Source organism: Crotalus tigris, unplaced genomic scaffold (assembly GCF_016545835.1).
Source record: "Crotalus tigris isolate CLP2741 ecotype Arizona unplaced genomic scaffold, ASM1654583v1 scf7180000017536.10889498, whole genome shotgun sequence".
Lineage (NCBI taxonomy): Eukaryota > Metazoa > Chordata > Lepidosauria > Squamata > Viperidae > Crotalus > Crotalus tigris.
Window position 1 is genome coordinate 2,307,590 of NW_024096460.1, and position 23,537 is coordinate 2,331,126.

General features: G+C 37.7%; 1 protein-coding gene across 6 annotated transcripts in view; it reads left to right on the top strand.

The window, feature by feature from the left end:
• Window positions 1-23,537, top strand: part of GRK5 (G protein-coupled receptor kinase 5) — a 192,902-nt gene that overhangs the window by 93,393 nt on the left and 75,972 nt on the right. For all 6 annotated transcript variants that reach the window (XR_005559577.1, XM_039364298.1, XM_039363505.1 and 3 more), the window contains one exon: window positions 5,946-6,041. Coding sequence is in view for 4 of the 6 variants with exons in the window: in XM_039364298.1 (XP_039220232.1) it covers window positions 5,946-6,041 (96 nt within the window). In the remaining 2 variants the exon portion in view is untranslated. The remainder of the gene's footprint in view (window positions 1-5,945; window positions 6,042-23,537) is intronic.

Below are 23,537 nucleotides of genomic sequence, written 5' to 3' on the forward strand. Positions count from 1 at the left end.
TCATGTGACGTTGTGAGTTTGACACCCCTGCTCTAAACTATTGAGTATCAATGGCTAACAGGACGCAAGAAGCTCTGTCCAAATGCTGAGCCTTTTATTTAGAAGTTTAGGAATTGATCCTTGTAAGAGCCTAGATACACATATGTTCAACCAGAAAACTCCCAGATAACTAAATAGCAAACTTGGTACATGTTGGTTGATGGTTTTTTTCCGTTTTTGTTAACAAGACCAGTAGCGGGAATCCAGTGAGTTTCCTAGCATAAAAAGACACCAACCCAGTGAAGTTCAAGGAAGAGTCTTCATCTGAACACTTCTGCAATCAGGAAAAACTCCTTTTAGCTTTTGGTTTGGCCATTTTACCTGTTCTTACCTGTTTTGGTGCATAATGTCCTTCATGGCCTCATGTTCTTACCCGCACGCACACGTACGTATATACACACATATTCCTGTCATCATGCCTAATTGTGTTTGAAGCAAGCGAGGATAGCTTCAAGACAGAGGCTGAAAACTGGAAAGGTCAGCCAGATTAAAACAGTTGATTGGAAACCTCAACATAAAGACGTCACAGGGAAAAGAGTGCTGCTATATTGTACTTGGATACAAGCAAATGAGTCATCAAGTGATGCTTTTCTTCTTGTAGGACATAGAACTGAAAGGGAGAAGCCATTGGCTGAACTGTACACCAATCATCGTTGTAACTAGGGAACGCTTCAGTCTTTTTTCTCCCTTAGAGCTTGGCAGAAATGAATTTATAAAAAAAACAACATAGTTTGTGTTTGCCTGTGTGCATCTTTTCTGCGCAGAGTATTTATGTCTCATGGTAACAATTCTTTGCTTCATTCTGCTTCATTCATTTGTGCAATAATTACTTCACACTGGTTTTATTCTTCTTCATTTAATGCCTATAATTGCTATTTCATATTCTCCTTGATGCTGTAAGTAAAGGAATGTACAGATTGCCAAACTTGATAAGGCTGTTTGTTGCTTGATGCTGTAGTGATTCATCCAGCTCAGTAAATTCCCTAGGAATATTAGGAATTACAACTACAACCCCAATTACCTCCTGTTAATCAGATTAGAAAAGAAAAACTACTCAAGTGGAATTTTTGGACTTGTAATTAAGGCATTTCCTCAAATATCTTTTTAATGTAATAAATTTGAATAAAATCAAGAATCAAAAGAAGATAGAAGTCAAAATAATGTGGGGGTTGGTTTTTTTCGGAAAAACAAGACTTGTATATATGTGTTTTGAAGGAGTTTTAGTTCTTTACCATGTTTGAAAAAAAAATCTGTTATTGTTTGTTAAACTGTTCATACTATTTTTTGAGGTTTTTTAAGATACATTTTTAAATATTGCATGATGTTTTAGAATATTTCTATTATTTTACAACTTAAAGTTCTTTTTTTTAATAAACCAGCTTGTGAGATTTGACTACTGGGCTATAGAAACCCACACATGGAACCCACACATGGAACACACAGCTAGAGGGATTTAAATTATTTAAAAGAAACAGACCAAATAAAAGAGGAGGTGGAGTTGCTCTCTATATAAGAAATAACTACATCTCTACAGAAATAGAGCACAACAATGATAAAAACTGTCTTGAATGCATTTGGGTCAATATAAAAAGGGGGAAAATGACATTGTCATAGGTGTATACTACAGGCCACCCAGCCAAACAGAGGAAATAGATGAACTTTTTGATAGTCAGCTAACTAAAGTATGTAGGAAGCAAATCACAATAGTAATAAGGGACTTTAACTACCCCAACATCAACTGGGAGACAAACTCTGCATCAAGTGGAAGATCAAATAGGTTCCTGACAAACCTAGCAGACAACTTTGTCTCCCAAAAAGTAGAGAAGGGAACTAGGGGATTAGCCATTTTGGATCTAATTCTCACTAACAGAGATGAAATGATAGAAATTGTTGAAGCCATAGGAACCCTGGGAGGAAGTGATCATGCAATATTGGAATTCAACATTATGGAAGCATAAGCAATAGAACACAGTCAAACTAGAGTCTTGGACTTCAAGAGAGCTAATTTCAATAAACTTAGAGAGGGCTTGCGACCAAAGTCAAAAATAACAAAAAAAGCTTCTTTCAACATGTAAAAAACAAGAAAAAAGTGAAGGAAATGATTGGTCCATTAGTGGGTGGAAGTGGCAAGAAGGTGACAAACAACAGGGTGAAAGTAGAACTATTTAACTCATTTTTTGCATCTGTCTTTACACAAAGGGAAAAAACAGACGAACCTATCGAAAATAGTGTCATAAAAAACAGAATAGAAAGACAAGTTAAGATAGGCAAGAAAATGATAAGTGAGCACCTGTCCAGCCTAGACGAGTTCAAATCACCAGGGCCAGATGGATTACACCCCAAGGTTCTCAAGGAACTGGCAGATGTAATCTCAGAACCACTGAACTATATTTTTCAAAGATCTTGGAGCACTGGGGAACTACCAGAGGACTGGAAAAGAGCTGATGTAGTTCCCATCTTCAAAAAAGGGGAAAAAATGGATTCAGGAAATTACAGACCTATCAGCCTGACCTCAATACCTGGGAAGATTCTGGAAAAGATAATCAAACAATGAATCAGCAAACACCTAGAGGCAAACAAAGTCATTACTAAAAGCCAACATGAGTTTGTCAAAAACATGCCAGACAAATCTTATTGCATTCTTTGACCAAGTGACAAAATTAGTGGATCAGAGAAATGCTGTGGATACTTGGACTTCAGTAAGGCATTTGATAAAGTAGATCACAACCTACTACTCGATAAGATAGAAAAATGTGGGTTAGACAGCATCACCACCAGATGGATTCGTAGCTGGCTGACTCAGCGTATGGTCCTCAATGGAACTGCATCTGCATGGAAGGAAGTGTGTAGTGGGGTGCCCCAGGGCTCTGTTCTAGGCCCAGTGCTCTTCAACATCTTCATCAATGATTTGGACGAGGGGATAGATGGGGAACTCATCAAATTTGCGGATGATACCAAGCTGGCAGGAATAGCCAACACTCCAGAAGACAGGTTTAAGATACAGGAGGACCTGGACAGACTTGAACACTGGGCACTATCTAACAAAATGAAATTCAGTGGTGAAAAAAGTAAGGTTCTACATTTAGGCAAGAAAAACCAAATGTACAGGTATAGTATAGGGGGTACCTTGCTCAATAGTAGTAACTGTGAGAGGGATCTCGGAGTCTTAGTAGACAATCACTTAAATATGAGCCAGCAGTGTGCTGCAGCTGCCAAAAAAGCCAACACATTGCTGGGCTGCATTAACAGAGGGATAGAATCAAGATCACGTGAAGTATTAATACCACTTTACGATGCCTTGGTAAGGCCACACTTGGAATACTGCATCCAGTTTTGGTCACCACGATGTAAAAAAGATGCTGAGACTCTAGAAAGAGTACAGAGAAGAGCAACAAAGATGATTAGGGACTGGAGGCTAAAACATATAAGGAACGTTGCTGGAATTGGGTATGTCTAGTTTAACGAAGAGAAGGACGAGGGGGGACATGATAGCAGTATTCCAATATCTCAGGGGCTGCCACAAAGAAGAGGGAGTCAAGCTATTCTCCAAGGTGCCTGAAGGCAGGACGAGAAACAATGGATGGAAACTGATCAAGGAGAGAAGCAACTTAGAACTAAGAAACTTCCTGACAGTTAGAACAATTAACCAATAGAACAACCTGCCTCCAGAAGCGGTGAATGCTCCAACACTGGAAGTTTTTAAGAAGAGACTGGACAGCCATTTGTCTGAAATGGTGTAGGGTTCCTGCCTGAGCAGGGGGTTGGACTCGATGACCTCCAAGGTCCCTTCCAACTTTACTATTATTATTATTATTAAGCCTAATTACAATATCTAGTATTTATCCCTTGCAACAAAATTGTATTCAATCATGCAAGTGGATCTACTCTTGGTGGAGTTGTACAGCCAAAGGTCCAAGCAGATTCATGCTCTCCTTCAGTTTGCATTGTAATGGAATATTCACTAGTCTTTCTCTACTTTTCTACATTGTCCTCCAGCCAATTTCCATTACTAATTAGGAGTCTGTTGTAAACTATGGAGCAAAAAACTTTGATATCTTAAAGAAAAAAAACTGGGAGTTCCAGAAGTACTAACATTTCTAGAACATGAATGCTGATTTTGTCAATATATTAACTGACATTAGCACCGTGTGTCAAAGAAGCACAAAGCAAAAAGGAGAAAGCAAATCACCATTTGTTAAAAAGAGACTATAGTCATGCTGACGGAGAAACTTAACTGCTTCTTCCTGGTACCAATAAAGATTTTTATCAGGACATGTTGCTATTGAGCATATGAGTGATTTTTGCTGAATTCAAGCTGGGGGATGACAAATATGTTAATTCTGGCATTTTAAACTTTAACAGTGTATTGTGAATATACACACAAAATCATGCAGTAATGGAATAGCTGCCATAATGCTTGGTGTTAATCCCCAAAAGTCATGTTAGAAGAAAGGCACTCAAATTAAATTGTTCCACCACCACCCAACTCCTTTCAATTCCCCCGGAATGCGGTCTACTTATCTTAATTTTATCTTAACTTTTTTTATAGAAGTCCTTGATATTCTCTGAGCTTGATTGTTTGCTTGTAGATGTTTCATTACCCAATTTGATAACATCATTGGTGCTTTTGAGTGTGGGCTTTGCTCCCTTTTTATATACAGTAGCTTGCCCTGCCAGTATTGGTTGAGATATGGTTTTATCATTTGTAATTAGGGTATTGTTTTCTGCTTGGTTATTTGTCTCATGTTAATTCCTGTTTATCTGTGTGTTAGCTGCTAGAGAATGTATGTTCTAGTATTCTTACTTTTTTATAGACTCCTTTGAATGGTGTGTAAATGTGGTTTTTCTCTGTTTGCCTATTGATGGCTGATTTGTCTGAATACGAAGCTTTCAAGAATTGGATTTAGCTTGGTCTACGATGCTCACAGTTTCCCAATTATAACTATGGTTGAATCGGTCCATGTGTTGTGAAATTAAAGGGGTTTCTTTGTGTCTTCTGATTGCTAACTGATATTCATAGATTGCTCTGCAAGATATGCTTTTGTTTTCAAATATGCATTAATTCTAATACTGAACTGCTTCCAGTCACCAGTTGTATTTCCCAAGAATGCTTATAAACTCTATGTGAGATGCAAAGGAGTCCTGTGGAAAAGATGATACTAGAGACTGGCTTTGCCAAATGCCATTGCTTTGGGCACAAGGGACTTAGTGGCAGGCAGGCATATTAATCTCAATAGTCTGTATGATGCCTATAGGAGCTGATGAAATCTAGAAATGATACTGAAATTAAATAAGGTACAAAGATTGTGTTACTGCTGCTTATCATTGCTCAGACTAATTGGCTATATAAAACCAAGTTTTTGAAGTTGTAGATAACCAGAAACAGGCCTTTGGAATTGGTTGACAATTATGCAGCCCAGTCTGTGTTTGGTACCAATGTTGTATAAGGGGGTTTATCAGGGAAGATAGACAAGACTTTGGATGATGCTCCCAGTTTGACTGGCAAATAGATGCACGTACGCACGCACGCACGCGCGCACACACACACACACACACACACACAGAGAGAGAGAGAGAGAGAGAGAGACAGCAGTTTTTCTGCATATGTCTGCTTCCTGTTACACAGATGGCTGTTTGTGCAGCAACTGGCCATTCTGCTTATTTTTGGAACAAGAAGAGGAAGTGTTTACAGTTGCCCAGTAACTGCTGCACATCTTTATAACCATAGTCCTAGAATCCCCATCAGTCAGTTTATGATATTGAAAACAATGGCTATTGTAAAACACGCACATGCATGAATGTACCAAACAACAGCTGGAGTGTGTGTTTTTGGAGAGAGGCAAGGTATAAGAAAAATGAGAATTGACTATAACAAACTTAATCCAGAATCTTTTCTTCTCCTGCAGGAGGTGGAGGAAAGCGCAAAGGTAAAAGCAAAAAATGGAAGGAAATCCTGAAGTTTCCTCATATTAGCCAGTGTGAAGATCTTCGAAGAACAATAGGTACAAACTTACTTTTTTTGCCTTTCCCCCCCAAATATTTGGTTTGAGAGCCTTTCTTATAACAAAGTAAAATAGCTTTACTTTTTTAATATAGGAAACTTTTTACTAAATAAGGCCAAATCTATAACCTTCAAAATATTAAATATATTGAATAGTGTTACTCTAAGTCAGTGGTTCTCAACCTTTCTAATGCCGCGACCCAATAATACAGTTCCCCATGTTGTGGTGACCCCCAACCACTTATACATCACCGGGTGCCAGGGGCATGGCCAAAGAAAAGGGGGAAAAATGGCGGACAGCCTTGTTTGGCGACCCCCATGAAATGGTCGTTCGACCCCAAATGGGGTCCCGACCCACAGGTTGAGAACCACTGCTCTAAGTAATAATCCAAAAATACTAGGTGATGTATTATTAGGTATATGCAAAATCTCCTGCTTCTGGTTTGGAGGATTAACTTCCAGAAAATTACTGCATCATTCCCAGATTGAATGGATTATCATGCTCTGGGAGAGTTCCTGAAATAGTAGATTTTGTACAAATCTATTATTCATATTGTCATATTTTTATTTATATGGTACTCTTTCAAAGAAATCTGTGCATTAAAGACAACAGCAGATGGCCTGGGCTAATAAGGTTTGCCATTCATACAGACATTGTTGAGCCAGCACACATATATGTGTTGGTGTATGCAAGTTGCTGCAAGAGAAAAGTGTACACAAGAAGAACAATTTTTTTCTGGAATTTTAGATGAAACAGAACAGTCTGTCTCTGAACTGAATGCTTTCTCAGCAGTTGGGTTTCTACTTCCATTTACACATACTGTATATCACTGAAATTCTGGACTGTAAGATTATCCATCTACATTGTTATTTGGAATAGATGTCACAGTGCATGGGGTGTTTGAACAGCAGGATCTCTAGCAACATCAAACTGCTTCTATCGACTTTAAAAAGTAGGCATGTGCTTTTTGGCATATCTAGCCAAGCCCAGAGAGAAGCTTCCTTCCCCGCTAAAAGGAGGGAAATAGTAGTCAGGGGTGTCCACTGTTAACCTCTACTCCCATAGCTACTGTCGGAGTCAGATGCCCTGCAGTTTTTGTCACACAGAGTTAGGCTGTAATAGAAATCTGTTGAATATGGAAGAAGAAAAAATATTTCTAAAATATGGCAGACAAGAACCAGATGGACATTCCAGCCTTATCTCCTAAGTGACCAACCAGTTAAGGAGTTTGTGAAAAAGAGGATCAAATCACTCCCAGAGACTCTGCCTTAATGTTCTCTCTAATACATGGGAAATAGACTCTGATATTCTGTAACTCCTATTTCCTTACATTAAATATTTTTACTGAGACTTATGTATGAATCTCATACATAATGTATCTCATTTCTTGTCATCTACTGCTGTTTGGGCTTTGACCAGGAAAAGGCTAAGAAGAGCAGAAATGTTCGCCACTTTCATTGGGCTGGCAATCAGCAAGCCCATACGGTCCCAGTTTGAACCACTGCTTTCTACTTCAGCTGAAGCCTATTGCCTTGTAAAAGGTCTCTCTGGAGATGTAGAGAAGTGGTTGCAAATCTGTGCTGACCATGATATTCTCTATGTCTTCTGCTATGATTGATTGATGATGGGGTACAATTGGGAACAATATTTTAATCCTTTTAAGGAACCCGCCATCAGCATGAGAATACAAGAAGGTCCATCCTCAATCTAAGAGCTCTAATATGAGAAATGTTGGAATGTGGCTATGATGCCACTTAAGAAGGGGGTACCAGAAATCCCTGGTGGGATGCTCCAAACTGGGAATATGGGAGACCATTGGGGGAGATAAACAGAATAAGGAATCAATTTCCAGTATGATAGGCTGAGAGAAATATAGCAGGATTATATTTCAGAAGCAATTCCAGGAAAATGGGGCTCAGCAATCTGGTTCCTTTCTTCCAGCCCGGCAATCTTGTTTGCAGGTCATGGATCACATCTTCACCATAAGCAGCATAAGCAACACAAGTGTCTTTTCTTTTGGGTCATTCATACTTGGAACCTTCTGCATCCAGAAGTTTACTCAGCGCCCTCCTCACATGGCATTTTGAAAAGCAGTCAAAATTGCCCTTCTGCCAAGTTTTTAAATCCAACCAATTGCTTAGATGTCCATCTGGGGGATAAGTTTGGATTGCGTACATTGTTTGCATTATTTCATATTTTTTATTCTGCTGTATTTTACTCATATACTTATTTATATAAATAAGCCTACAGATTGCTACCAACGGCAGTCCTCCCTTGCTTTATTTCTGATCACTGATGAAAGGGTGGAGTTTATAGAAAATCTAAATATTGGAACACTTACTATGCACTAATGTCTGGCATTACTCCAAATAGTTTACCTAGAAATATAATCATTTATATAGTCATATCTATAATGAGTTGGACTAAGATTTAGATATGCCATTAAACACTTGAAATATGACTGCAGTTCCACTTAATACATCCAGAGATGTATTTAAAATAAGGTCAGAAAGATGATTGAAGCTTTTTACAACTAATTGCTCTTCTGGATGGAATAAATTAGAATTTATTTTAGATTTGGTGGGACACACACACAAACAAACAAACACACACAAACACATGTAGAAAACACAACGTAGCAAGAAAGTAATAGACAAAAGATGTTAAAGACATGAGATGTGCAGAAACTGTAGCCATATCTAGTTTACAGCAACAGCATTCAGACCACCTTTCTAATACTTGAAAACTGCTTTTATCTTTTCCATAAGTCACTTCACGTTTCTTCGTTTGTTTTTACTTTATCACTGTCTTCTTTTTTTGAGAATCCCAGCAGTTCCATCAAGTCAGAACATTCTTGGTCTTCCCGGAAAGGGGAATTTATCCATTCACTCCTTCATTATTTGTTTTGCATTTGGTTTCCATTCATTGTCTCCACCTGATAAATTACCTCAGAGTTGTTCTTGATCAGGTCACTATTTTTATCACTGAGAAAATAATTTCAATTAGCACTGTTATGATTAGTAATCATGCATAAATATCCTCGCTTTTATTAATTGAAATAAAACAGTAAACAAAACCCTGCTTTGATGTTTATAGTTATTTCCTGTGAAACATTCAGAAAGAACTATGGCCTACATTAAACAGGAGAATTTCTACCTCTTATTGAAAGACATCTTGAATTAGCGGAAATCAAGTTCTTGTGGTTGGTTTCTGAGTATGTTAACACCATGAACATAGAAGGAAATCTAAATTGAATGTCAGTGAGATGATCAAAGACAATTCTAATCTCATCTCTAAATATGTCTGACTGTGTTGTTACCACTATGGGATGGGAGTGGGATTGGAGAGGGATTAAGTTTGGATTTTTAACTGTGGATTTTTTATGTAGTACATTGCCCAGAGTTACCATGTGTGAGTTGGGTGGGTATATAAATCTGTTTAATAAATAAATAAATTCCATGGCATTAAAAGAAAAGAAAATCCTCTCTGGCTGTCATAAAAATTATCTTTTATTTAGAGTCAGTTCTTGGCTAGTACCATTGACTAATACTGTAGTGCAGGGGTGGGGAACAATGGCCCTTTTATGACTGGTGGACTTCAACTCCCAGAATGCTGTTTTGGAAATTCTGGAAGTTGAAGTCCACAAATCATAAAGGGGCCATCATCCCCCACCTTTGGAAATAGGTTTATGTACTTATGTCTATAGTCTGCTTCTTTCATTGCATTCCCTCCTCCCATCCAATAAAAGCACTTGTATCATCTTGAAGCAGTTTTGGTGTATGCGAAGTCTTCTAATCCTTGATGTTTGTGGGAAGTTCTGATTGCCTGATAGTTATGAACCTATCTTTATATCCTTCAGAGTGGGAACAGACTTTCTGCAGTTATCCTGAGAAGGCTTTGAGAAAACAAGGCATCTTTTCAGCCACATTCCAGAATTTTGTATCTTGTTTTGTATTTTATTTTGACTTGGTGATCTCACTCCAAAAGCAGCATTGCTGGCTTTGCTCACATCTTAAGCATTTTAAACTGGGAAATAATGGACAGATTTATAATTCACAACTTTCACTGAGAAAAGTCTGTATGTCATAAGAATTGGCACCTGATTAACAATCTCTAGTCAGAGGTGTAAGGCAAGGGTTGGGAATAATGGCCTCTTTATGACTTGTGGACTTCAACTTCTCAGAATTCCTGAACCAGCATGACTGGCTCAGGAATTCTGGGAGTTGAAGTCCACGAGTCATGAAAGGGGCAAGGGGCATCGTTCCCCACCCCTGGTGTAAGGCATTCACTTTGAAAGATGTTTATATGTGGGAGTGGGCTGTAAGAAATAAAATAAACATTGATTTTATCACAGGCAGAAGCAAAGCATAAATAAATAATATAGTTTTATCTCTCACAAGTTATAGCTTCCCATCCCATCAGAAACAATCACCTTTTTCTTAGAAATCACACTTGGAACAAAAGAAATAGTTCGCCAGTTCGCCAGTCTTTGCAATTCTAGCAAAAGTTAAATATCTATGTTACTGAATAGCAGTTTCTATACTATTTGAAGCAGGGTTTAGTTATCACTGAATGTTATTATTTAGCTATTCTTGGATCTCTTCCCTTAAAATTTTGGAATCTGAAATATATTTTCTTTGAGTGCTGTCCTAGAGTTGGATGACATGTGCTGTATTTTCTGCCATTGAAGATTTGGATGGACTGCAATGGAAGCAATCAAGAAGATGGAAATGTACTTCCTCCCCCCCTGTCATCCCACCACCGAAAATATGCAGAAAATTTAGTTAAGAGAACCTGAAACTGAAAAAAAAGAGGATTCCTGAACTTGACAGCTTTCAGGACATTTTGGGATCATAGGGGAAATTAGTCCAAATGATTTCAGTCCACATTCTTTTAATATAATTTATTTCACAAAACTTAATCCTTGGAGGACTATCTGGGCAACAACAAACTAGAAGAAAAGCAAACAAATTTTGCTCTTTCAAAAGGATAGGCAAATCTCCCACACAACATAGAATTTGATCATCCATGTTTGACATGTTTGTGCAATCAGAGCCCAACACTACTACTACTGAGTTACATACTCTGTTTCATTTGTGTTTGAAACTCAAAACTTTCTGCAGTGAATTCCCAGTCACGTGTTATTTAAATATAATTATGTCTGCTGAATTTGTTCCAAAATGTATTACAATCACATTCTTTTAAGACAGAGTTTTGTTTGTTTATTTGTTTTCTTGCTACTATTAGTTTGGTTTGTTCACCAGTGCAAAACAAATAACATAGCAATCATTCCAACTTAAAAGTAGAAAAAGTAAAATATTGTAAATACATATACATATACAATAGTTTGTATAAAGTATAAAGCCAAGAAAAAATTCTATAAGACATTTTACAAAGTCTGAATGCTACAAATAGTTAAGTTAAATAATTAAATAGTTAAATACGTAAAAAATAATTGAAAACTATTACCCATTATAATAGTTTATCCTGACTTGTGAACTTAATACTTTTTGTAGTCCTACTAGGATTTGATTTGAGATAAGTGCAATCATAATCCAAACAACTCAAAAGAAATATAATAGCAAGGTGAAACATAATGACACTGAGTGATCTGTGTTTATTTAAGGGGAGGGGAAAAAAGAAAGGATTATGAGATATGTTGATTAATGGTAATCTAGACAAGGCTCTGTATATCTTACTGTGCCCAGTTGTAGCTCAGATACAGAACCAGCCTACACAATATTTATTATTGAAAAAGATAGAAAGTTGGCAATTGGGTACTTCAGGGTCTATCTCAATCTTATTGGGTAATACAACCATTAACATTATTTCATATTATCTTTCAGATGAGAAGGCTGTATGTTTGTACACTGTGCTCAGGCAGAATGCTTTTAGCAAATAATTAATTGAGCTGTCATTCAATTAAGTTGTTTGTATCTCTTATTTTATTCAGAAAATTATGAAAGACCTGCTTGTTTTTCCAGACTTGGGGACAGGATAATTGTGCCAGCTTCTTTTTGTTCTGCTTCACTTTGTTTTACTTTGATGTGATTTGTATTTATATTTTGCTTTTCTGGTCTGTGGTATTCTTTTTAGATGTTGATGTTAATTGTAAGCAACCCAGAGTAATTTGGGAGTCAGGTGGCCTAATAAATAATTTATTAAATAAATAATAAAGGTCAACTTAACTAAATAAACAATGACCAACTTACAAATAGCAGAGGCAAAAATAAAGATATGGTCTCCATATGTATCTTTCTGCTATTAACAGTAGCTTCTTCAGAAAAGATTTGCACTGGGAGATCTTTCAGGCCCGTTAAGTAGATCACAAGAAGACTAGAATGATATTTTATTAAGACAGAGTATACTAGGGGTGTCAAACTGCTGGTCTGTGGGTTGGATGCGTCATGGCAAAACCGCGCTCACCCCATTGCCGGCAATGGAAAAAAGTCATGATACGTTGTGACACGTTGCAAGTTTGACACCCCTGGACTACACTAACAGAATCTTAATTGTGCTCAACTACCTTCCTTCTTATACCTGTGACTTAGGAGAAATCTATATAAGCCACTTTTGAATCTTCCCAGGATTTTCCAGATTTCAGCCCTTTTTACTAAGCAGTGGTTCTTGCATATTTGTTCCATTTATCTATTACTCTCTACAGAATCTATTTTGCTATCTCTTCAGACTGTGTCCCTTTATCACCGTTCTGCAGGAAGTTCTATGATCCATGAGTTGGTCCTAATAATTATTTGGGTAATATAAAAATAGCAGTGATTAGAAAAATGTCTAGGGAGATTCTCAGTTATCCAGGTCATGGTTGTCCCAAAGGTGCTTTTTCAAAAGGCAACTGGACTTTGTTTTTCCTAAAACAAAGGAAAAACAAAGTCCAGTTACTTTTTGAAAAAGCACCTTTGGGACAGTGATTATAAAGTTGCTTTTTCCATGTGTGGCAATTAGGTTTCTTGATGAAAATATTATCCAGTTCTAGAGGGCTTGCTCACTTTGTGTGAGATGTAGTGAGGAGGGAGGTGGTACATTTCAGCGGAGTAAGAGGCAACTCAGCCCAGATATTATGTGTGAGGGAATGAAGGAGCACTACCCTAATAAGTTCACAGAGTATATTATAGATGGAGATAGTAGAGTCCTCAGTCTGGCACGATTTTGTCTATACTGGTAGGTATCAAGCAATAAAAAAGTCACCTTGGAAGAATTGCCACATTTCTTTCTTGGATTTGGGCCTGACATTGGCTTAGAGCAGGGGTGTCAAACTGCCGGCCCACGGGCTGGATGCGTCACATCAAAACTCTCCCCATTGCCGGAAATGGGAAAAAAGTTGCAATATATCGCAACACATCACGTGACATCGTGAGTTTGACACCTGTGATTTAGAGTGTCATGGTTCTGACAGACAGAGATGAATAAAGCAGAACTCCAAGGCTTGCAAATTCCTGAAAGAATATGTTTATTGTTACAAAGTATTGGCACGGTCAACAGTAAAACCAAGTTTAAATTCCCCATAATCCCTCAGTTGCAAAGTATAAAGTTCCCACCCCCAAAACTATGTATTTGACTACGTTCCCCAATAAATGCATTTGGTGGATTTTCTTATACCAATGGTTCTCAACCTTTTTAATGCCGTGACTCCCAACCGGTCGTAAGTCGAGGACTACTCAACTGGTGCAGCACTGTTTGCAGAATGGGACTTTTGGCGGGCTCAGCAGGGCAGAGACAACCTGGACAATTCCTATTGGCTTTTGAAAGCCAATAGAATTAGACTCTATTCAAGAGAGTCTATTCTATTGGCTTTCAAAAGCCAATAGAATAAAAGGGAGTAGCACAGCTAAGGAAAAGGGGGAAAAAATGGCGGACTGCGTTGTTTGCCGACCCCCGTGAAATGGTCGTTCGACCCCAAATGGGGTCCCAACCCACAGGTTGAGAACCACTGTCTTATACAATGCCCAGCCCCTTATCGCAGGAGCAACATATGACCTTGGTTCCCACAGGACAGCTGATTGTTTTGACTAACAAAGCACCTGGGCAAGCTCCGTTCCATGTGGCAACCTCAAATGAGGGGAAAAAATGGCTGCAGCCAGGCTCATTTTCAGAGTTGACATAGAGATTATTTTATTTTGTGTAATTATACCTCTACTCAGTTATGTATTGAGTCCTGGCCCTGGCTTTCTTTTCTGGTAGTACCACAAAATCTTGAATCACTTAATAGTCATTGGGCTGCAAAGACTTTCTTCTTTGTGGCCTGTTTATTTCTGTCCATCTCCGGTCCTGCAGATGTTGAATCATAACCTGGTAAGTAAATAATGTTTTTTTTTTCTTCCGTTCAATTGTGTCCAATTTTCAGAAACTGTCTGAACAAGTCCTTGCAGTTTTCTTGGCGAAGTTTTTAGAAGTGGCTTACTATTGCTTCCTTCCTAGGACTGAAAGAAAGTTGGCTTTGTACCTAAAGCGGGGGACTAGAACTCATGATCTTCTGGTTTCTAGCTTGATGCTTTAACTGCTGCACCAAACTGGCTCTCAGTAATATAATAAAGTGGCATAAATATATCATTATACAACTCAAGTGTTCTCTCTGGCATAATACATTTTGTGACATGTATCCAAGTGCTTCTGTTAGCTGAAATTGGGACAGAAAATTACTTTTATAAATGTTGTTATTCAGTTTTATTTATTGGGGTTCATCTAGCAAGACTGAGTAGTTAATACTTCTTTCGTATGGTCAACTACAATTTCAACAATTATTATTTTTTCCTTGCCCTCTCCCCCACCAGTGCAAATCATGGGTAACCAACAGAAAGACACTAAAAATAACATGCACACACGTATCATAAAAATAGTAAACAAAATAAAAGTATCACATTACTTATGTGGGTTCACCCTGGCTGAGGGCTTGCTGGAAGAGCCAGATTTTTCAAGCTTTTCCAAAAGACAGGAGAGTCAGGGCTGGGTCAACCTTGGTGGAGACACTATATTCTTGCCACTTGGAGATGCATATACAAATCCTTTTACTTTCTATGCATGTCATTGGAGGCCACAGCTGTGTGCAAGCACACCAATCCCCTCTGCACACCCCCTATAAATCTTTCCCTTCACATAAATAATAATGTAATCAAAAAAACTCTAGGGGTTGGTAAAGTGTGCTGCCTGTGGACCCTTTGGTCAAATGATCCCTTTGACATTTGGCCAACCTAAATGTCATCCTTCACCACTAATAAAATATCTTTGTGCTTTTCCACCATCCACAGTTCTCCCCCGCCCCCCCCCCCGCCCCCAGCAGATTCTGATCTAGGTTCTAGTCAACCTTGAACAAGATACAAATGGATACAAGAAGCTTCACAAATTCCTTGGTGTTCTTCCTGTTACAAAGTCAGCTTAATAAGTCAATGAAATGTTTAACTGTATACCAGAATTAGATACCAAAACATGCAATGACTTTTATTCCTGTTTTATGCATTTCAGTTCCTAGTATTACAATTTCTTTTTCTCTCTCTTGATTATCTCATTTCTGGATTTTTCTGCTCTTATGTGTCATTATACCTTGGCTTGGAAAAGACCACACCTAGAGGAGAGTTCCTAATCCCATTCCCATTAAAGCCAATGTGGTATTGAGGTTTTTCTATTTCATATAATTAAGGGGTTGGTTGCCAATTTAATTTGCCAAATGACTTCACAAATTTCTCTTCAAAGGACAAAAAATCCTGTAAGTTAAAGTTTAAAAATCTAAAAATTTATACTATATCTATAATTTATACTATATGATTCAATAATGCATTTACTAGTGAGGGGTTTTTTTAACTGTGAGAAGAATTGCACACCATTTAAATAAAAATAGCATATTGCAAGATGTATTACTTAAATCTAAACAATTTCTGGATGTCTACAATAGCTGGCAGTTGTACACTCAAACATTGATTACAAATACACTTGGAGTTTTGATAAGTTACTATTAAGGAACATTGAAAAGAAAGTTTCATGTCAAGGGTTTTGGGGTGGAGCTTTAATTAGAAATGCATTCCTGAAAGGGACATATTTAGAGATTATCAGCAAGTTAACTGACAAAAGGAACTGGAAGCAAGCTATGTCTTGAGGTTATTCTTTGTTTTTGCATTTGAACTACTAGATGCTTCCAGATGGAGACATGCATGCTCCAGTCAAAAAACACTGCACAACTATTTTGATTCTTTTCACAGTAAGAAAACAAGTGGATGAACCAGTAGAAAAACATGAGAAAATGGGGACTACAATATGGAAATATCTGAATCCTTGTTATTATTATCAGACTGAAACCCCACATTTCCTTCAGGACACAAAACAGTGTCCAAAACATTCCCTCCTTCCATTTTTCCTCACCACAATAGCTATGCAAGCCAGTTTAGACTGAGAGAAATAATGGCAAAAAACAGTTTTCATGGGCAAGGCCATGAAAGACCAGAACCTTCTCCAACACATTAACCAAAGAAAAAAGAGAGGTCAAACAGGCCATCTATGTTAAAATTGAACATCCCTCTCTCAACGGGGGGGGGGGGGAGGGATGCAACACCACCTATATCCTGTCTCCAACACAGTTCCTTCAGCAGTCTTGAGAAGGCTCCACACCCATTTGCACTCTGATTTAGGTGATCTTGAGGATGCAGATAAATCCCCAAGGGGCCTCAACTCTCAGAGAGCTAATGACTGACCTTCAAACTGCTAACAACTAGATGACTGCAAAGGGAATAGACTCCTCCCATTCCCCACCATTCAGTCAGAACTGAAGATGCTTCTTGGATGAAAAGTGAAATGTTTTTAAAAAAAAAACAACAAAAACCCAAGGAAGTCCAGTTGCTTTTTGAAAAGCATCTTTGGAGCAACTGTGACCTGGATGATTGAGAATTTCCATAGACATTTAACCACTGTGCCACCCTGGGCTCTCTCGTAAGATTCTTGGAATGTGATTTGATTGGCTGAAAATATTTCTATTTGCACATAATGAATTTTGCATCAGTGCATATATCATAAATGCCAAATGAAACTTTTTCCTTCTTGGCAATGGTTTAGGAGTATTTACTTGCCAGCGTTTTCAGCATATTGTCTACTAAAGTTTTATACATTTTTTAAAATACATTTTAGTGCGTATCTCACTTCCCAGCAATGGTCCCAAACTAGTTTTACAACACTGCAAACTGGATATGATGCAACTGAACCATTATAGGATCTTAGTTGGAAAACAGACTGAAAATTAATTTCAGTGGGAAAACCAAATCTTCCTAGATTTACAGAATAATTGAAAAAAAATCTATAAAATTTAATAAGCCTTTTAGTGTACAGAACCATCACATAGGATGCAGCATTTTCGAGCAGGCAAATGCAGAGATAGCCTTGAAAAAGAATAATAAAGACAACTCACTCCTGAGAAAGGAGGGAATACGAGGAAAAGACTTAATCACCATCACAACCACCTCTCCTGTCCTGTCCTGTTCTGTTTGGTATAAAAGAGAGCAGACAGAAATGCCAGCAGACTTTCGGGATTCTTTTTATTATACCCTACGACAGTAAAGAATTCCTGTAATCCTTGCAATGCTTGTTTCCTGATCTGGCCTACTTCAAAGATCTGATAACATGCAACCTTTCTGCTGCTTCTTAGATTTTTTTTTTTTTACCAGGATTTCTCTCTTCAGCCTAGCTCTAGGAATATAGAAAAAAAAATCATCCTAATTGAAGCTCAAAACTACTGGACTTACCAAATCTTGGGCTAAGTATAAAAACATAAGATATAATTGTGATGTGTAACTGTTACACACAGTTTAAAGGGTTTAAATGAGCCTTATCCTTATAAAACCAATGAAGCCATTGGGAAAAGGGAATAAACCACACATAAATGTAATAAAATTAAGCCAGTCTACTTTCCTAGAACCCAGATATTTTTCTGAAACTGCTTGACATCGCCCTCCCTCTTCTGTGAGTCAAACTCATACTTTCTCACACTTCTTCAGTAGTTCCATTTTCTTTTCATTTTGTCCTGTGATCATCTCCAGTATCTCAAAATGCTCTTATCTGTTCACCATTAGTTGCTCTTGTCTACCATCTTCACTGCTTAGAACAGGGCTTTTCAACCAGTGGTACGGGTACCATCTGTGGTACATTGGCACCTGGCAGGTGGTACGGGACAATCCTAGGAAAGTGGTAGCAGGGGAGGGGAATGAGCTGAACCGGTGGCAGCACCACACAAGCCTGAGCGAGAGAGGTCTGGAGCTGCAGGGCTGTCAGGGCTCAGCGGAAGCGCCAGGATCAGTGCCAGGCTCCAGATGGAGCTCGGCGCTGATTCTGGTGCTTCTGCTGAGCTCTGAAGAAGCACCAATCAGCTGGAGCTCAGCGCTGATCCTGGTGCTTCTGCTGAGCCCAGAAGAAGCGCCCATCAGCTGGAATCTTGCAGCCTCTCCAGGGTCTTGTGATTTACATCAGATGCTTGGCAACTGATTCATATTTATGACGGTCACAGTGTCCCAGGGTCATGTGAAGTGACCAAAACCTGCTGCAACCACCCAGCAGACGGGGGAAATAAAAACCAAACACCCCCACCCCTCCCCCGCTGTCAATCCTCAACAGAAATGCTCACAATAATGAAAACCTTGAATAGGAGGAAGAGCGCCACCAGGTGGACAGGCAGGTGTCTTGCTCGGCTGTGGCTTGAGGGGCAATTTTTTCAGTGCCATTGTAACTTCCAACAGTCGTTAAGCGAACTGTCGAGGACTACCTGTACTTTATACTTTTTTCCTTTTTGGGGGGGGTCATTAAGTTTTTGACACCTTGCTAGGCGATTGATGGTACTCGGATACTGCCATATCCTAAAAGTGGTACAATGGGTGAAAAGGTTGAAAAGCCCTGGCTTAGAAGGTTACCTTGGCTTCAACTTGTGCCCAGTGTGCTCTTTTGAGTTTCTTTTGTGCTTGATTGCTTTTATTGCTTCCCTGCTATTTATCCAACTCTATAAAGGTCATAGGAAGTAGAAAGAGTTCTAGCTGGCTAACAAGAAACCTAGTTTCTGAATGTTCAGGGTTACACAAAACAATCTTTATAATTCCCAACAGCAGTAATCTGCATGCAGATGGAGTGGTTGAAGTCGTCAATTTTGAAAACAGGTAGGCACTTTTCAATGTAGACAATAGTTAAGCTCTAAAAAGGCAAACCTGACTGTTTTGGACATTAAAGGAACAATTAAAAAAAACTGTTAGAATTCTCATAATATTGTAGTCACACCCTTTGATAAATATGAAGGGATCTTCATTAGAAGTGTCCTTTTCAAAAGTTGTCATGGTTACAGTAGGTGATCTCACTATATATACAACTCACTAATATGACGTATAATCTAGAAGTCAAAGTTTGATCAACTTCAGAATTGAATCTTCTTAGTATGCTGCAGCCTTGTGCTTTCTTACACACAAGTAAGCCTTAAAAAACTCCAACTGATTCTATACTGAGTAGATGAATATAAAATTATATTATCCCTATTGAAGCAAATTAGATATTAAAATAAATTGTGATCCTTTATTAGCTTGACATGAATGGCAGACTTAAAAGATATTGTGCCAGATCTTGAATTATTATTGCTAGTTCTCTGGCATGTTAATATAACATTTCACTCCATACATGAAATTGTTCAACTTTTAGGATATATTTTGTTTATTGCTGTCCAAGTGTTAATAACACAGATTTTGCATCCAATTTCCTTTCTAAATATGCATCACATTCCATTAAAATATTGTGCTATTCTAGTTTTATTCATACAAGTGTTATTAATTGTGGAAAGTAATTTTTTCTCCAATGAGACTAATCACAACTTGTGTTTTGATCAGAGGATTATGCATGTTTGAATAAATGGCAAGGCAGTATAACTGAATTAAATCTGATTCTGTAAGATTGGAAGGCTGGTAGATGAGCTGCTGTAGCTACTAGCATTTTACCCAGTCATGCATCAAATAGGAGAAGAAAAAAGATGTACCAGCATCCTCGTCATGCATCACAATTGATGAGGTAATTAGCTGAATGTGGAATATTGGTTTTTCTCTATTCCACCACAAAGTAGTAGAGTGCTAGAAACTGCAGCTCTTATAACAAAACAGGTTGCAAAGGAAAGAAGTTATGTTTAAATGAAACTGTATGCTAAAAATTCAAGTATCTTAAATATACTAAAATAACACACCTTCAGAAACACAGATTGACTAAATTTGAATGTTTTACCTCAATATTTTATTCATTGTTTTGGATCAATGCAGACTTGTTTCTAAGAACCATTTACTTATGTTTTACCTATTTGACTCTGGCCATGACTAATCACAAAAAAAATAATTTGTAGGGTGCAACAAATCTCTTCACTGTTTTACCAGACAGTTTTGTTTGCTAGAATTTTTTGTGCATTTTCAAAACAGTTTTTCTTAGAATGTCGAGGTTATACTTTATTTGCACTGATTTTATGTAGGTAATTATAATATGTTCAGTTTCATGTAAACATTTTGAAATTACATTTGTGTATTCACAACACAAAGAGTTTCTCCATTATGGTTTTATACTAGTAGCAAGTATTTCCTAGACATAGAATACAGCATGCAGTTTTTAGTAAACTCCATGCTGAGTGCTTGCTGCCTGCTGCTATTTCCCTGAAAAAATTGGCCTGGAAAAGTGTGAAATCACAAAAATCTCATAAGATAAAGAACAAAAGGGGAGCAATAGATGAGGGAAAGCACCAACTTTTCTATAGGCAGAAGTGTTTTCAGTAAGTGAAAGGCCAAATTGAATACAATGAAATAATTACTATGGATGTCAATACCTTTGTTTTCCCGCATTCAGGGTGTAAATTAAATGGATGTTCTTATTTATTTATTTAAAAGATTTATCTGGCCACTCATCTTAAGCTACTCTGGGTCGCTCATAACAGTAAAAGCAGTAGCTATAAAACAACCATAAAACAGGAAAATGATCCAACAGAAACAAAACTCCTGTGCATTAATCATCCTCTCCCCAGAGTGCCTGCAGCATCATGATTCTGGATTCATATGTATCCTCTTTCTAAAAGTGTCCTTATTTGGAGACTTTTTTACTTAAAATAAATATTGTCAGAAAAGTCAGCTGTGCCAGAGCAGAATAAGCTGGTTTTTCAGAAATTGATGGGTATTTTCAAGATAACTTCTCTGTCTATGTGTCACGTCTAAGAGGCTGCTGCAATCCCAATCAGCAGATCACAATGATAAAAACATACAACAAAGCCCACAATGAAAACACCCCACAATCTAATTACCGTAGATAAAACATTGAATGCAAACAAAACAATAAAAACAACCAATACACCCAAGATGAGATGAAATCCTAGGCCAAATGTCTTCAGGAAGAACTCAATTTTGATTGTTTCAGGAAGTAGTCCCAGTGGGAATCAGCCTGAAAATCCACTTTGGCTACTCCAAAGGAGCAGCATTGCCTCTGGAAAAAAAAGCATCTCTGAGTTTTAGCCCTTCTCTGATTCCTAAATGTGGAACCATTAGCAGCTTCTCCCAGGTACATCAAATTGGCTGAACTGATTCCAGTGTAAGAATGTGGCAGATCGCATGGCCCAGCCTTGGAGAGCTTTATAGATCAGCACTAGCACTAGCTGAAAAGCATAGTGCGACTTTATTTTTTTAAAGAGTATTTGGAGTCTAGGAAGAAAAAAGAAAGAAAGACATATGGGCCAATATGATCCTTTGAAAAGTAGAACAGACTGAAAAACTCAAAATATCTGAAATTGGTACAATGAATATCATTTTACAGGATTTTTTTTTTCCTTTTTGCATTTGACATTTTGGACATGTGATTTAATCGCAGTTTGGATGATTGTGGAAAATGGAGAAGAAAATGTTCCCTGCTTTTTGGCAGAAGAGAAAGTGACAACCTTCCCAACACCCTCATTTCCTTTAGTTTAAGAGCTCACTTCCAGAGTTATCATCATATCATCAATGAGTTCAAATGAAAACATCATTGCTGAAAATTCAGGGCAAAGGAATGGTGAAAACCAGCCACTTTATTTCTTTCTTATGAGGCATGTCCTAACTACGTCCAAGGAGAAAAGTGTGACATAACTTTAATTTCACCCCACAAGAAATGTCACTCAGTAGTCTGTACCACATCTGTAAATAATTGGGATCAGTTTACCCTCTTGCAATTGCAAAACAAATCAATTGTGGTCTGTCCAGTTTACTCTCTATGGGCCTTCAAGAGAAAGCCAAACATTGGGGTTTTGTCTGGGTGCTTTTCTTTATGTGGTAAAACAAGTATTTTGGACAAATTCCTTCGTGAGTGTTTGGATGAGATTTGCTTTCATATTTTCTCTTACAGGATGCTAAATACAATTATTCTTAAAAGAGTGAGATGCCTACTTAATATGAATCTCTGTTACTACTGGCAGTTTAAGTACTTATGTCAGCCTGTCCCAGCCTTGGGCTGTCTAGTTGTTGGAACCACAATTCTCAGAAGTCTTCAGCCAAGGTGGGCATTGACCCTGCTGGCTGACAATTCTTTTGCTGTAGTTTAAACTCAGCTGGAGGGCACCAAATTGAAAGAAACTGAAGTAATGAATATTTGAATTCTGAGTGTCTTTTTCTACAGCAAATACTCTGGAAGGCAGAAAGATTTTTATAAAAATGAAGCTGGATTGTTGGTCTGCCTTGATCTAAAACTTTTTTACCTGGACCCAGGTGTTTTAAAAAATTGATACTTTCATTGACCTACTTCATGTATTACATTATTAATTGTTCATCTTCCCTAAGCAGGCAGTTCTCTTTCATTTCACAACTTGCTAGAGATTTAAAATATGGATTTTTCATTTCTCAAATTTCTGCCACATAAACCTAGTAAAAATTGTACATGCGTTAAAAAATCCCATATGCAACTGGGCATGGAGGAGGGTATATCTAATTTAAAATATTAGTGACATCATTGTCATCTTTATTACTCATTATAGTTTTGGACTTCCTAATACTAAAGGTAATCATAAGGTGAAATATCGACATTTTGCAAATGCTGAAACATGACCCAAGGTTGAAACTAATATTTGAGAGACCTAAGATAGGTACAGGTTATTGTTTCATATTTTTAGTTTATTTTTAGCAAAGACATAATTAACTTGAATTGGTTGTCCTTGTATTTTTAGGCTTATTGAAATAAAATATTACTTGCTTATCTCTGATAGATGGGCTTTTAATTTGACTTTCATGGTCTTCTGGAACAGGGGTCCTCAACCTTGGCAACTTTAAGACTTGTGGACTTCAACTCCAGAATTTCTCACCTAGCTTTTCTGGGAGTTGAAGTCCACAAATCTTAATGTTGCCAAGGTTGAGGACCCCTGTTCCAGAAGACCATTAAGACTTGATTGTTAAGACCTGCCTTTTATCCAGGCATTAGGGTTAGGATGTTCAGAGAACCTATATATGTTTATCTGTTTTGTGAGTGAATTATATGATTCTTCTGATACATTCT